The 16,292-nt window shown below is 33.3% G+C and overlaps 1 protein-coding gene across 1 annotated transcript in view; it reads right to left on the bottom strand.

Moving 5' to 3' along the window:
- LOC118188156 (uncharacterized) overlaps positions 1-15,958 on the bottom strand; it is a 43,783-nt gene extending 27,825 nt beyond the window's left edge. Inside the window, exons 1-2 of the mRNA XM_035358528.2 lie at positions 15,810-15,958; positions 13,924-14,599 (exon numbers count right to left, since the gene is read on the bottom strand). Of these exons, the coding sequence (XP_035214419.1) occupies positions 13,924-14,539 (616 nt within the window). The 5' untranslated portion in view covers positions 14,540-14,599; positions 15,810-15,958. The remainder of the gene's footprint in view (positions 1-13,923; positions 14,600-15,809) is intronic.
- Positions 15,959-16,292: the final 334 nt, after the last annotated feature.

Genomic DNA, 16,292 nt, shown 5'->3' with positions numbered 1-16,292 from the left:
TTTTTTTTTTTTTTTTTTTTGTAAATCCAAACTGTAGGTAATTTTTTTTTTTTTTTTTTCAAGTTTGGAAAATATTTGTAATTTTTGGAAGCAATACCTTTACTGAAAATTTGCAGTTTCACCACAAAAGCGTGAATGAGATAACTGTTTTGTTTTCTCCTTGAAGCTTATAAAGTTTCTTTGGTTTCAATAACCAGTCATTTTATGTTAATGTGCTTTTCTGTCCGCCCACGTTGCTAATTTGATTCTCTTGAGAACTTATTCGGCATTCTTCTTAATGCTGTTTTACAGATGACTATCTACATACTTCTCTTCCAGACCATTGAACGCACACCGCTTTATCGCCTTCATTAATCATGCCATTTCCTTTATCAATTAAGTTTTAAATTCTCTATTATATATATTACCGCTTTATCGCCTTCATTAATCATGCCATTTCCTTTATCAATTAAGTTTTAAATTCTCTATTATATATATTTGCTTTTTCTGGGGGGGGGTCAAATCAGTGGCCATGTTGAACAATACTTAAAATTTTAAGTACAATTCACACAAAATTAAGCAAGAAATTATGTTAAGAAAATTATTTTAAAAACGATAAAAGCTATGCAAAATCACAGCCGACATACGCACACACCAAACAAAAAGAAAAAGTGAATAACTAGTTTCTCACGAATTTACGCCGTCCGCGTACGCTCATTCCCGTTCGGACAAGCATTGAGTTTCCCACCTCCACACATGAGACAAAAAGGCAGGACTAACCACAATCGCTGCTCGTGAGAGTAACAGTTTTTACAGTAGTCAGGCATCGACTGGCGTTAGTGGCAAGTACCTAAATTCATCAAATAATGCCGTGCCCAAATTTTTTTGTCGCGTGCGTGCCTTTGCTTCCCCTATCTCTGGTATATACTACAGTCTGCTGTAATACATTTGTTCTTTATGTCTTCTATTTCTTGCGCTGTTCTCAACTGGATATGTTTCACCTGCTGTAAGTAAGAACAATCAATGCGTGCAGATGTATATTAGGTGTTAGCCGCAACTATCGGTGAAAATGATTCAAGCAGTTTCATCTGTAAAAACTTCATATCTAAAGTATTACGTATTTATGATTAAAAGTAGCTTTGGATGCCTTATTTTAAGCAACACTCCATTTTTATGTTAATCTTTTCCTGTTACTTTTCTTTCTTACGGCACTGGAATGAAAATAATGTGATATTTAAATAGCGGACGAATGCGGAATTTAAAAAGCTTTGTGGAAACCTATTTATTCCGTAAGTCCCTCACCATTTTGTCGAGCTGATTTCGGTGAACTCTCGAATTCGTAATTGTTTGTATTTGGACAAGACCCCCCTAAAATAGCAGCGGATAAATTTTGTTATGTTTTAGTTGTGCTATTTCGAGTCACAGTGTTGATAAATTTTTATTCATTGCTCGTGATTCTTAGATTACTAGACCTCAAGATAAAATGAGAATGCAATAAGTAATCCATACCACAAGTACAGGTACTAGTGAACGAAACACCAGAATTTCACCATTGGTCATACAGGTATTTTCCCACCGCATTAACTGTGCAACTTCTCCCCAACTTTGATGGAAAACACCCCGTGGGATGGTCCGAGAGTCTCCCACCCTTCTTCTCCTAATACCAAGCCACTCGAAAAGAATATCGGCTATCAGTATTTTAAGTGTCTCATGCCTCTCAGATATTGTATGTTTACAAACATTCTTGCCTTTTCCAGGATGCACATCGGTACGGCAGCCAGAGTCACTAACATGTGCACCGACCAGGAAGACACTGTGTATCATAGGTAGGTTAAACAAAGTGTAGTTTTAAGAGTCAATTACATTTAACCTTACAGCTTTAACCCTGCATATCCATGACAAGAGGTTACGGTAGAAGAAAATAAATCTCCGTTCAATATTTCGGTCAGAAGTACAACTAAGCACTGATTTATATGATGTGCAAAAAAGGATTCAGAACCCCGTTCGAAGGCAAGTACTCAAATACTTTATAATTACAGCATTCTATCCTGCAAAAAAATTATAAATAGCGTTCATATTTCGAATTCTTAGTAAATTTTTGCCTTCACTCTGCGCCTTCGTGAAGTAAGTGGTAGCACATCCGGATTTTTCATGTTTTCTTTTCCTAAAATCTAATATACTGTACACATCTAAACTTCTTGTTCTCATTGATGTGGATAAAAATTTCGACATCATATTTTACTTTCATCATTAATTGAAAAACACGTTTTTGTGAGAACATTCAGTGTAGTGCAATCAGGAAGAAACCTAGAGGCAATGATAATAACCTTCGTCAACTCGAATGGTAACTCGATAGATCCGAAATTCAACCCATGGTGGAAATGAAAATTAATGCCTATTTTTACTGTGTTTAATTCCTTAATTATTTACTATTCCTTCCCCCAAAATCCAATGTGATAATCTTCGGATTTTTTTCTCCCGAAAGGCCCCAAAGTAATCTATTTAAAACGCTTTATATAAAAGTAAAATTTATTCTTGTACAATACCTACACTTTATACCAAATGATGTCCGTCGATAAAGTGGCACATCAATGTCATCCGTGCCAAAGTGCTCGAAAAACTCCCAACGATATCGAAATGAACTGCCGCCCATCTGTTCTCATTAATTTGATGCAAGAGTGTATATTGGGAGAAGATTACAAAGTTGACTCACAACGTTTCAGTGGCAAAAATCCGTACTCCTTAGGGAGCAACTTATCTAAAAAGCAGCACGTTTATCTAGACGTAAATATTTGTTGAAAAGAGAAATGAGGGAGAAAGCTTTCGATTTTGTAGAGTTAAAGTTTTTGATTGGTAACGGAGATCAACACATTAGATGCTTCTTTTCGCAGGAAGTGGCAATTTCCTGCCGCTAAAAAAAATTTAACCTATTACGATGCTATTAGGGGGGGGGTGGAGTCAAAGTGCTTTTGCTTGCCCATTTTATGGAAAAAAAATGGTTTTACTATGTTCGCATTGCGACAAACAGAAAACTAATGTATGCACTTATCCAAAGAGAAGAAAATGTTCGTATCTTTTTCTCAGGTCTAAGCAGCTTTCACACTAAGCATATAATAAATCAGAACATTTTACTCCTCATCCAGTTACACTTTACGATAGATGTGCCCACGTATATTTAAAAACGACTTTAAGTGCAGTCTTTTGATATATGCGCATTAAATGTTAAAAAAAAAATCTAGTAAGGCGTTTGACTAAAAAATCCTCTACCTTAATTATAAAAAGGAATCACAAGTTAAAAAAGCCATAAAATCTTTCTTTAATGAGCAAAAATTAAAACTCCTCCTGAGCGGGGCAAAAAAAAAAATCGAAAATTTCAGAAACATTTATAATTGAATTATTAATTCAAATGTTGAAAAAAGACTTACATTCATTAATTCAGTTCTCTTAGAAAGTATTGTCAGTTTAAACTGTTAAGGGACGTTCTTGCTGCAGGATCGTTTCGTAAAGATGGAAGGTAGAATGGCTGAAATGATTAAATAACTAAATCTCTCACAATTAATCCTCTCTCACCAGTTTTACACCTTTTGGCCCGCGACTGATCGAGGTTTCCGAATTTCATTACGCAAAACAGAAACTAAATTCTTTTAATACCCTAGTATTAAATTATATGTGCATTACCATAGAAGATTAAAAAACCGCACTTCTTTCTGTTATTTTATGACATGTGAATTAAATTATATTTTAACATATATAAGCAAAATGTTTTAGTCATGAGCTGCAGTTCTTGCTGCATTAAGATATCTGACTAAACTTTCAGTAATAACTTTCGAATTTGTATTAAGAGAGTTCAACATTAAACTAAGCTTTACTTTTTTATTAATCTTTATTGCTACGTTTTGATAGCATAAGCCTAGAATTTTGATTCTAAGGCACTTTTCTGATACCAGAAAACTGATGGGGCTAGACAGATGACTCATTAGTTTTCTTATACACAAGATTAGCAAACAATTCTTTTACAATATTTTATTTTCCTCTTCCGGATATTTTAAAACGGTTGGGTATTATGCCATCTGCATTAAACCAGCCAGTCTTTAAAATTTATATACAGCGTGAGAATGCTATGATCTTATGTTTCAAGGTCAGTTGGCTATTCATATTATTAGATATCTGTCCACTTTTTATTTCTTCTGTTGCAGATACTCATGCGAATTTAAAATAAAAATTCCCTCAGCGTCAGCACGGTGACATAATCAAACTTTAATTATTGAAATAATTTCTGTAGCTAGAAAACATTTATGGTTAAAGTTATGGTCTTGAAGGCCTTATTTATGTCACCATATATGACCAGTTCCGTACTTCCAAAGAGAAAAATAACATTTGGCTGAGCATTGAGGAGAAGAACACAAATCTGAATTTGAAAGTAAAAAAAATGGACAGAAGCAAAAAATATCTATCCATTCGAAAAAAGGAATCAGACTTTGGCCTATGATGCCTTTGTCGTCTCTTAATGGAATCCCTAGATTCCGTTACTATTGTAATGAAAACCTGAAAATGGTTAAGAAGAATGCAAAATGGGTCTTTCACAAATTAATTCCAAATCAAATAGCTATACTTGGGGATTTCTGAAGAGACAGTTACATACAATAACTTTCTCTGAAACACAGACCGACCACCAGAAAAAGATCAAACAAAATTAAGACCTGAACAAAGGGAGAAAAGGCCATCCATTCCACAGGTAAACAAACGTAGATTCAAGTTCATGCTACTACTAACCATGGATAACTAAGGAAAATTTCATTATGAGTTTTAGAGCCAAACGAAACTTTAAATCATGAAAGATATTGGATTTCCTGAACAGACTGTTGTACCACTGGCAGACTGGAACAGACTGGCAAGGAGATTTAAAATACACTATCTGATTCTTTTATGGTAGTGAAAAGCTCAGCAGAGTGCAAATCTAAGGGTATGAATCCGCCATATCTTAAAGATACAAGTCCATGTGACTAGCATATTTTTCGTACAGCCCTGGGTAGAAGATAAAAACCAAATTTAAACTACCTGTTAATAATAAATTTGAGCGTTAATTGATGCAGAAGGAGATACTTCGAGTTGCAACTGCATGCACATAAAAATGTCTTAAATTCTTTCTCGGTTGTTACTAAAAGTACGGAGATTTGATTTGGATGACCTTATTTATAGAACCACCCCTCCTGCAGTAAGTACTTTGTTTAAAACCTTGAATTAAATACTTTGCTTGATTGTTAGAATTCTTTCTCTGTTCCTTACTTTTCTTAAACGAAGGGATACATCTGCCGATTACGTATTTCCCGGAGATTCATGGAGCAACCCAACGCTAATTCATTTCTCTCGTCACTAGAAACGCTCCTCAGGTGTATTATAGGAAGTTAACTGCTTCTGCAACGGAGAAAAAGCGCAAAAACTAAAACTTTCACTGAAGTCATCTTCACCGCATGTCTAGCTTCGAATTGGCGGTAAGCCAAAATGAGGCATTCGTAAGGAAAATTTCATATGGAGAAGGGCGTATTCCTCTGGATGTATTCAAACAAATTAATCAGAGTTAAAAAAATACATTCTGAAAAATCCGTTGAATAGTATGAAATATTATTGTTATATAGTACAGCAGTTTAATCAGAAATATTAATAGAAATAAATTTATTATTCATACAGAAAGCATAAAAGACTATTAGAGAACGGAAAAGGAGGACAGTGAAAATAATTTAAGTCGCAGTTATTAATATCCTTAGTCTATATTTGATATTTGATCAAAACATTATTTGTAACCGCGTACATGTAGAGCCTATTGAATATCACAGAATTGTGGGTTTTACCTTTAAAATTAAGACAAACTTTACTAAATTTCGGAAGAGTATTTTAAGATAGTGCTTTAGCTCTACTCACTGCACCGCAGTTGAATTAGATACCATTACTCACTTGCATGATACCCAAAATCGATTGCCGTATCAGTGAGAGCTAGAAGTAGGAGATTTGCAGGCTGATTCTGAGCATGCGTTGACATATCCGCTCAGACTATGATATTTGAAATTAAATAAAAATATACTATCTCTTTGAATATTTTAAATTGCAAAGCCCAGTTTTTAACTAAGTTAAAACCACTTTCAAAATAATTTGAATTTCCCGTTGTATGTTTAAATATTTATATGTTTTAGATATTCATGTTCTTGTGTTTTAGATATTATTTAGGCCCATTGTGTTTTAAACAACCTCACTCTTCTCAGTTTAAGTAGCACCATCTTTACTCAAATTTTTTATGCTTACTACAAACAAAGTACAAGCTGATTGCATCAGATCAAGGGAATGACACTTTTGGTCTATATAGATGCTAATTTATATTTTCAATCAAATTCACATATTCGTCTGTCTTAGACCTTTATTTTATCCGCAATTTGGATACAAAAAACAACTCCTTGAGACTACCTTTGAAGAATGCAGAGCTACATTACAAAAGCAGTTTTTAATAAACTCAATATAAGCCTCTTTTTTCACTTTCAGTGCTTTATATAATCTAAAAGTGCTAAGGCGCTGAAAACCGACATTAGGTCAAAGGGCATGCTTAAGCCCTTTCGACTGGCTGAAGACCTTTCTTGATTCCTCACGTGCTGGTTGTTTCAGCCGGCTCACGCAAATCTTTCGGATAAGGGTAATAGGAACTGAAAAAGAGCTTTCCGTTCGCGGAACTGACGAAAGCGCGTATATTCTTCTGGACAAGAATGGCTTCCGTTAGTCGTCAGTCTCTTTCCTTCCGAAACTCTCGCGTATTCTACGCTGAAAGTTGTCGTTCACTTCCTTGTCATCAATGCACGGGAATTCAACGCCTCTTCATATGGCTCTGATTTCTGAGTCTATACTAATGCGTACTTAAAATGGTATAAATAAAAATTATAATGCATTAGTACAAACTCAGATGCATTAAAAACTAATAACATGGATTGTTTTACTTTGGGATTGGATTTTGGAGTACAAAGTAATAATTTGAATTGCCCATTATCGTTTCAAAACTTTAAATAGTACTTTCCTTTGAGAACTAAATATTTTCACGATTCCAAGAGCGAATTGTTTATTTCGGACATGAACACAACACTCCGCGCCCTCCATATGTCTGAAAATTTTAGATTTGACAAATACAAGAGTAAGTAAAATGTTTCACATTTTATGCTAGCAAGTTGAATTCAAGTGAAACCTTCAAGCATAAAATCGCAGTTTATTTATGCGAAAATTAAGTCTAGTTTATTTTACAAATAATTTTCTGTTTAAAGTGAAGTCTGAAATTTTGCATACAGTAAAGCACATGAGAGATGTCTGCTTAAGAGGAGGGATGCCTTCGTGGAAAATCTGTTAGGAGAAAATTTTAGGGGAAATTCGTTTGCATTCGTGTCACACATACGGAAAGCCATGGAATTCAGCCTTGCAGCCAGTCCGTTCGCCTGGGATCGAACTCAGCATTGAGTGGTGTCAACCACTCAGCCACGGATTGGATCAGAAATTAAACAGATTGGAGTTATAAATTATGCTGTTTTAAAGCCGCGTGAAAAGAGCATATCTTTAATTTTACTCGCATTAACTCATACCATACTGCAAGCAAAGGTAAAAAATTCATTCAATTTCATATAGAATAAATTCCCACTCGTCTTTCTGGCAAGCCTGAAGAAGCAACCATGTTTATGATTTAAGAATTTCTCGTTATTAAGTATAGTTATTAGAAATGAAGAAATTCTGAGCTGGCCAGCATATAACCTCCCACCAATCCATATTAAAACAGAGATCGTTTGGTTTACTTGATTATGGCAAAGCACACTAGGGCTATTTGTCTGACGGGCGGTATGCCTTCATGGAGGATTTTCTAAAGGAAACTAACTTGTGCCCACGTTACACATAGGCAGAGCCACGAAAACTATGCAGCCAGAACGTTCACTTAGAATCGATCCCAAGTCAAGCTACCAGGGCTCAACGATTTTATCTCTCTGCCACTGGCGGGCTTTCAAGACATGAAATTGGTTATACAGCGACGAGCTTTAAGTAAACTTCCGATTAATAGTTTGTAAATAGAGTGTAATTTTTTTATAAAATCTATGGCTCAATATTAATTATAAAATCTGCTCTGTTTCTTATTATTCTATTCTCCGACACAGTGGACACCAATAATTATTATATGCTCATGTACACATCCGTTCTCATGCTTTCATTTGAAAATGTCAAATTGATCGAAATATAGTGTTTCGGATTCACAAATCAATGACTTTACAATCACAAAATGTTTTAAAGCAGCATATCTTTGGAATTTTCGACACAGTATTAAGTGTTACTATATTTTTCTTTTTTAGTCTTTTCTCAGTTTATGATATCAGTATTCAGTATTCTTAATAAGATAAAAACCGTTTTAGATATGAACTCTTGTGGTTGATATGGGGTTCAAAACAATTTGCATTTATAAGCTTTAAATGTATTCTTGGAATTAGGCCAAATGCAACGAGAACAAGCTCATTATGAAGACGAGGTCTCTTTATGAAGCAATTAATTAGCCTCAAACCTCAAATTTTTTTCATTCTCAAATTCAAACCTCGTTTTACTCTTGTGCCGAATCACTTTTCAAATAAAAGGATGCTGCCACCAAATGTTATCGCTATGCATTATTTTTAAAGAAATCATACAGCAAATATGAATAGTATAGCGAATATAAAAAAATGTATGGCAAAACTTAACACTCTATTTAGAATACTAAAGATATGCTGATTTTAAAGACTTTTGTGATTTTACTGTTACGTTTTATACGGCTAAAGCGCAAAGAATGTGATCTTTAATAAATTAAGTTAAATTAAAAAATCATCTTATTAAGGAAACTGATCTTGGGTATCATGAACTGAGAAAAGACTGGAATTCTATCGGGAATTCTAAATGTATGCTGCTATAAAAAATTTTGTGATTGTTAAATCATTTGATTTGTCAATCCGAAACACTATACATACAGATGATATACTAGAGAATTGTTTATTTCTCAATGCGACATTTTCAAACATAAGCATGAGAGCGAATGTGTACCTGAACTCATATAGGTATTATTTTCCACTGTATGGAAAAACATAGTGATAAAAAAAAGGGTAATGTTTGTAATTAGTATTGAGCCATAGCATTTATAAACAAATTAGATTATATTTACAAACAATGAATCGGAACGCATAGTTTACTTGAAGCTCGTTGTTATACTGATAGTTCCATGTCTTAACAGCCCACCACTAGCCTTGCCCACCAGCGGCCGAGCGGTAGTCGCTGCACAACACTGGTATTTCGGTCCAGGGTTCGAATCCAGGCAAACGGACTGGCTACAAGAGCGTTTTCATGGTTTTCCTCTTGTGTAACATGTATACGAGTCAGTATCCCTCAGAAAATCCTCTACGAAGTCATTCCCCTTAGGCAGATAGCCCTAGTGTACTTTGCCATAATTAAATAAACGAAACCAAACCGCTAGTAGCCGAGAGGTCACGTCGCTGAGACGTGGTAGCTCGACATGGTATCCATTCTAAGCGAAACGATTGGCTGCATGGGTTTTTTCGGGGTTTTCCTATGTGGGATGATAGCGTGAGTCAATTTCCTTTAGAAAACCCTCCATGAGGACATACCTCCCTCATGTGTTTTGCCATAATCAAATAAAATAAACCATCCATATCTTAACATGGAAATGTGCTGGCCACCTCAAAATTTCTTCATTATTCTTAAATCATAGACATAATTGCTTATTGTGGTTTACCCGAAAAATTATTAGGAATTATTTTAAAATGAAATTAAGAGGATTTTTTTTTTTTTTTTTTTAACTTTGCTTGCAGAAAAATTTGGGAAATTTGCATTCCTTCTTTGGTTTGTGCAGTGCCGAATAGATGAAAAGCCCAGTGCTATATATAATCGCGCTGTGTGTGTATCGTGCTGCTTATCGACGTGACAAGTAGCTGTCATTCTCGCCCGCGTGGTGCGGCGATTTGAAGCATGGAACTTTGGCATGAAATGTAGCTGCCGAAGGCCAAAACGGGAGTCATTATAATTAGTATCCATAGAATTTACTATGAAGTTAGGTATGAAATTCTTGCAGCCAAGTACCTGCCGACCTAATGTAATGGCTAAGTAAGCTCTACTGACATAACGCAGCAGTTTATTCCAGTCAAATTAATCATCTCTTAACCATCTTACATTTTCTCACATGTCATAGATTGGTATGCCCTCTTCATCTCTTTTGTTAATCTCATGGAAAATACCATTAAAACATACGTTTCAGTTAGTTCAAGTACGTTCCTTTGGTAAGCAAGCACATTTTTTACTACGTATTACTCTTTAGAACACCAAAAACCAAACAACAGTAAACATTTTAGGTTTTATTTACAAAGGATCAACCCATTCCATGTTTTAATAGCGACAAGCTTTAAATAAACACTTTACTTAAAGCTCGTTGTTATTTAAAACTTGGAATTGGCGGAAGGTTATGTGCTAGCTACATCGATTTTTTTTTTTTTTTTTTTTTTAGCGCCATCAAGTTTATGCACGGTTCTTGGGATCAAAGACCAGCTTGTGTAAACAGACCTTTATGGTCTTCGAGTAAAGTACAACTTCCGGTTATCCAGTTTTACACAGAGTCTAACTGGCTCTTCGTATTAATGCAAAAAGCTTATATACGAAAAATGGGACTTTTGGAGAGCTTGATTTAAGAGTTATCGTGGACGACACACATACAGACACACAGATATCATCGTAAAAACAGCAAAAACGCGTTGTTGGCCTCCTAATTCGTGTTTTTTTCATTGAAAACTCATTATCGAGATATAGGACAGAAAACATTACCTCTTTTACCTTATACAAGTTGGAAGGTGGAAAATGTATCTGATACTGAATAGCTCAATTATATTAAAAGAATCTTAAAATGATCAGTTACTGCAAAATTCAGAAATAATTTCTAGCCTTGTGGACGTTATTGTGAATCACCTGTTTAGGAAAAAAAATCAATTCCGCTTAGTTTCATCTCATACGAGACTGAGTAAATGCGAATATACATTCGTATTTTATCACGTACAAGAAAACGACGTGCATAATACATTCTGAAATTCTAAAAGGACATATCCAGACATTTACGACTTTCCTTTTAAAAACTTACTTAGATTTATTAGCATTAAATATGTAATTTTAAGCTTCTTAAAATTAATTTATTTCACGAGCTACAGTACAGCAAAATGTTAAACCATTTTATTTTGCACTTCTATTTATGTTTGCATAAAACTAATTTATCAGGCCAAAAGTCATAAATTATTCTCACCTAATTCAGCTTTGTGATTCTTCTTGAGATACTAATCCAAACCTAGCATCAACATTACTTTTCTTCAAAATACGACGTATGCTCAATTACGATATGATGTTTCTTTCAGAGAAATCTTACTTTAATATTTTAAGCATTGCAATTCTGAGACTTTAAAACTTTCTACCGTTCATTAGATGCTGAGCACAAGTATGATAAAATATCTTACCATGATTCCTCCTCATTTTTCGTATCATTATGAAAGTGTTATTATCCTTATTATCAGTAGTAGTATTAGTACTAGTATTCATTTTATTAAACTTCAAAATCAAGAAACCTTTTTTTTTATTAAAAATAGCGTGATTAATTCAGTAATTTTTTATGTGCGAAGTCGAAGGTAAGATTTAGGAAAATTAAATAATTTTTATATATCATATACAGTAATGAAAAGAAATGTCTTGTAGCTTACTATTATAATAATATCATAACTAAAATTCTTCTCTCAAAGCTGCACTTAGGAATATTCTGTATAACTTAACCAGTTTCAACATCATTTGCAATATTATTTGCATTAATTTTAAAAATAAAAATAGTATCAATATAATAGGCACTTTGATTGGCAAGTTAATAAACCTCGTTTGGTAATTCCTAATATTAATGTATATTTAAATAACGATATTTTCTCACTGATTTAGTCGGAGTATACCTTGACATAATGAAGGCTCATAAAATCTCCTTTAGATGCTTTTTTAAATTCATACAGTATGCTGCGAAATTAATTAAATAACCAAAGTTATAATAATTAAATAATTAAATCAAAATTTTGGTTATCAGTGCTCTAACAGAAAGCACATACATCAAAACTGGAACAGAAAAAATTTTCAGTAAAAATAACATAATAAAAATAATACAATCAAAACAAATAGGTAAAAATTCTTTGCCCTTTCTCAAGCAGCAGAAGAAAATATTCAACATTTTGTTTTAATACCTGGATATACTGTTTCATTTTGAACTTTCCGTATCAAAAGCGTGGATTATGCTGACCTAGCTACAAAACAACTTTATTCTTATTTTGGAGGAAAGACAATCACTGTGTTTTGCGTTACTCTTCCATATTACTTAACTTTTATTCTCATATTGTTTAACTTTTTTACTCCATATTGTTTAACTTTTTTACTCCATATTGTTTAACTTTTTTACTCCATATTGTTTAACTTTTTTCTGAACTTCTAGCTAAAACGGATATTGGGCCATTACTGTCAGAATGAATGATGCTTCACAGAATCATATATCAAATCGTGTCTTTTTTATTATGGAGCTACTTGAAGTCCCGTGTCTACAGAGATTCCCTAAAGTCGTTAGCAGTGGGGAAAGATGCTCTATGTCGTCATATATAAACGAATACTAAAAAAAAATGCTGTATCTACTTTCCATATGTCTTAGCTCGTTTTCAGGCAGTGTTCAATAATGAAGGCCGTTATATTCATCATTTGTTACGAGGTATTTTTCGTTCTTATATAGATGAAGCCCAGGCCGAGGAACATAATTGTAATTGAAAAAAACCTGCATTAAAAAAACCTGCGTAGTAAATTCCTTAAAATAAACCCATAATTTTATACATTTCTACATAATTCCCGTAAGTTTATTACTTAATTGTATTACTATACATTTAAAGTTTCTGACATGCAAATGTTTAAAAAGTTTGGTGAATTTGGATCATTCTGAAAATATGGCATATTCTTTTGCTGTCAAAACTTGTTTAATTAAACTATAATTATTCTATGATATCTACATTCAATTTACATCAATAAAATTTCTAAAGAGCTTGCTTTTTTTTACTTTTTTAATAAGTTAGAAAGAATTTTATTTCAAAAAATGGTTTTTTGAAAGGCAGCTTTATATTTATTCACGTCAGGATTTCCTTATATTTAAATATTTTTGTTTGCATTGCGTGGTTAAACGAAAATCTTTGTTTAATTCAAGGTTACGTAGCTCAACTACCGCAGCATATACTTAAAATATATGTGAGTTAAAAGTTTCCTTTTTGATTCATATCTTTTATAAACAATCGTGGGAAAAAATTATTTAGCTTCACGAAACAGAGCATAGAACTCATCAGAGGAAAAATCGCTTTTAATGTACTTAGATTTTCAATTCCGAGAAGAACCCTCATAAAAGTTTGAGCTATTTTCTCAAAATTATTTCTCTTGTTCTAGTTTTCTATCTTTTTTTTTTTTTTTTTTTTTTTCCCTCATTAATTTCTAATCCTGTCATCTGCTACCAGAACTATTCTTTCCAAGAACAGATTGCATTTTATCAGACTTATACAAAACGGCATTTCAGATTCATTCGGTTTGAGAACTAGATTACCTGAACTTAAGGTAAATGACAGCATGCCAAAAATTATCTTCCAAAGGCATTCTCGCAATTAAGGAGTTTCAGAGTTTATGTCTCTGTTTAAAAAATTAGAGACATTTCCAAGGTTAGCAACTAGGAATAATGTACGCCTTCTTAAAGAATATTACCTTTCATAAAATATTTAGTACATTAGTAGGAAAATGTTATATTAATTTTTGTAAAAGCTAAGAAAACACCGGCAAATAATTTGTTATACAGAAATCGAAATTTCTACTTACCTACATTAGGAACAGACAATGTTACAATTGACGCTTGGGAAATGCAAGCATTTGATGATTTTGGAGCGTGATTCGGGAACTCTAAAAGATTTGGTGGACGGAACATGCTTGAGCGAAGCAGTTGCTCATTCCTTATGCTAAAAGCGTCCGTGTGGTCCCCGAGTTCATTTCCGGGGAATGTAAAAACATTCTGACTGTGGCTGGAGCATGAAGGAGAAGGTGACATGTCAGTAGGCGAATAAAAGCCAAACCTCATAACTTGCAATGGTGAAAGAAGCATAGGAGTAGGCTTTATAGGTGGTCTGACTGATAGCTGATTATAAGAGAGGACAGGCTGCTCATCTTTATGATGAGGGTAAATGTCTTGAAATTCTGAAGTGGAAGACACCAAGCGGCAGCCTTTTGTTAAGTTGGCGTTATCAGAAAGTTTAGAGGAATATGATTTGGTCTTTTTAATCCCTAAAATATCATCAATCATAAAAGAGGAACTAGCTCTATCCACATCTTGCTTGTCTTTACCGGTGGAAAATGTCTCCACTGTTCTTTCAACAACAGCTTTCAGCTTTTCTATTTCATTACTTTCTGGGTTAGACGCGGTGATCTGTTTCGGAATCATTGTACGTAAACCAACCAAATTACAGCCAGGTGTGAGTTTACGAAAAACCAAATGCGAAAGCTGTAAAAATGAGAAATATATTACTTTCAAGGATTTTAAACGTCAAATTAATATTTTCAAATATTCAAATTCATTGAAAAGCAAAAATGGCCTAAAATAGAGACCTCAGATTTCACTGAAAGTCTTGAAGCGCATCTCAACATAAAAGATTACCATGCTTCAAATTAGCTAAAACTATCACAAATTGTTAAAAAAAATTTGTTCTCATATAAATTGCAGAAATATGTTTGTGAGTCTTTCTCCCATGTATTTCATTAAAATTTTGTAACTGATATTTCTAGTGCTTTATAAAATATTGTTTAGTATGCAGACTAAATTTTAAGACTACTGATTAATTTACAAATATTTTAAGCAGAACTACAGTCACGTTTCCTCGGAATAAATTGCTTTCTTTACCTCAGTTCATTTCATGGTTCATTTCGGGCTTCGAAAGACATATGTTTAGCATATTCCCTATATTATGTCTAAATTGTAAATATATAAAAAGTATGTATGCAATACAAATTGCAAGAAGCCACTGATTTGAAGTTTCCTAGAAGTCACTGATTTCAATCAAACTGGTATCTTTCAATGAGAGCTGTTACAATTAAATACTTTTGTCAGATTTTCTGGAATTTCTGTATACTTAATTGGTTTTTCATAATATTTTGAAATTTTGTAGGTTTTAAGATCTTATATGTCTGAGAATTCCTTTTAGAAGTTTAACATACTTTAATGAAGAAACCACGAGATTAGTTTAATTAGGAGATATATGTACATGATCAGTCTGAAATAAAAATATAAGTTTTGCATACTTATTTGAAACTGTGTCTCTCTAAGGTATTAAAATTACTGTTTACAAATGATTCATTATTAAGAGCTTTATTTCTTGAATGAAAAGCTTCATAAATGGGAAAACAAGAAAGCAACACATAGAAATTTAAACCCAAATAATATACTAAATAATATGCTCAAAGCGAAAAAAAAAACCAGTAATATATATATATATATATATATATATATATATATATATATATTTTTTGCGAGGTAAACAGAAAGGTTAATTTACGGAAAATTATTTTGTTCATCATTCCATATTTTTCATATTCATTACATGTACTAGATGGAATCAAGCATAATTTTTTAATTACCGATGGTACTACATTTACGGCATGATTTATTTATTTATTTATTTACTCTCGATTAGGTTCAAAAAAGAAAAAGGGCTCACCGGTTATGCTAACAATAACTGTCCACATTATCACTCCGTCGTGATGGGTAGTGAGGTTCACTTTAAATGTGTGCCGTCGTTTACCCAGTGTTCTGACGTGTTGACAGGAAATACGATAACCTTATCCCTCCCTCTTCTGCCGCGGCTGTCATTTCACGATTCTCATTCATTGGCTAGACTCTGAAGCTTCTTCCTTTCCTATAAACGTGTTAAATATTTTTAGTTAAGAATCACCTGGACTTAAGATAATATATAAAAATGCAAATACATTGAAATACAACAAAACAGAATGAGAGTGACCTGTGGTCATTCTCCACTTGGTAATATAAGAAATATGACAACACATATTTTTATCATGATGTTTCACTCTTGCAGTAGGTGAGTATATGCTGCATTAATTTATTTGACATTTGATTTGCTCAAAACTATCGGAAATATAATATCAAACTTTATTAAGACAAGATCTTGGTTTCAAGATATGCT

This window comes from Stegodyphus dumicola, chromosome X1, assembly GCF_044657685.1.
Source record: "Stegodyphus dumicola isolate Sdum_Otavi_A_Nest chromosome X1, ASM4465768v1".
Taxonomy (NCBI): Eukaryota; Metazoa; Arthropoda; class Arachnida; order Araneae; family Eresidae; genus Stegodyphus; species Stegodyphus dumicola.
This window is presented reverse-complemented; position numbering and strand designations above follow the sequence as displayed.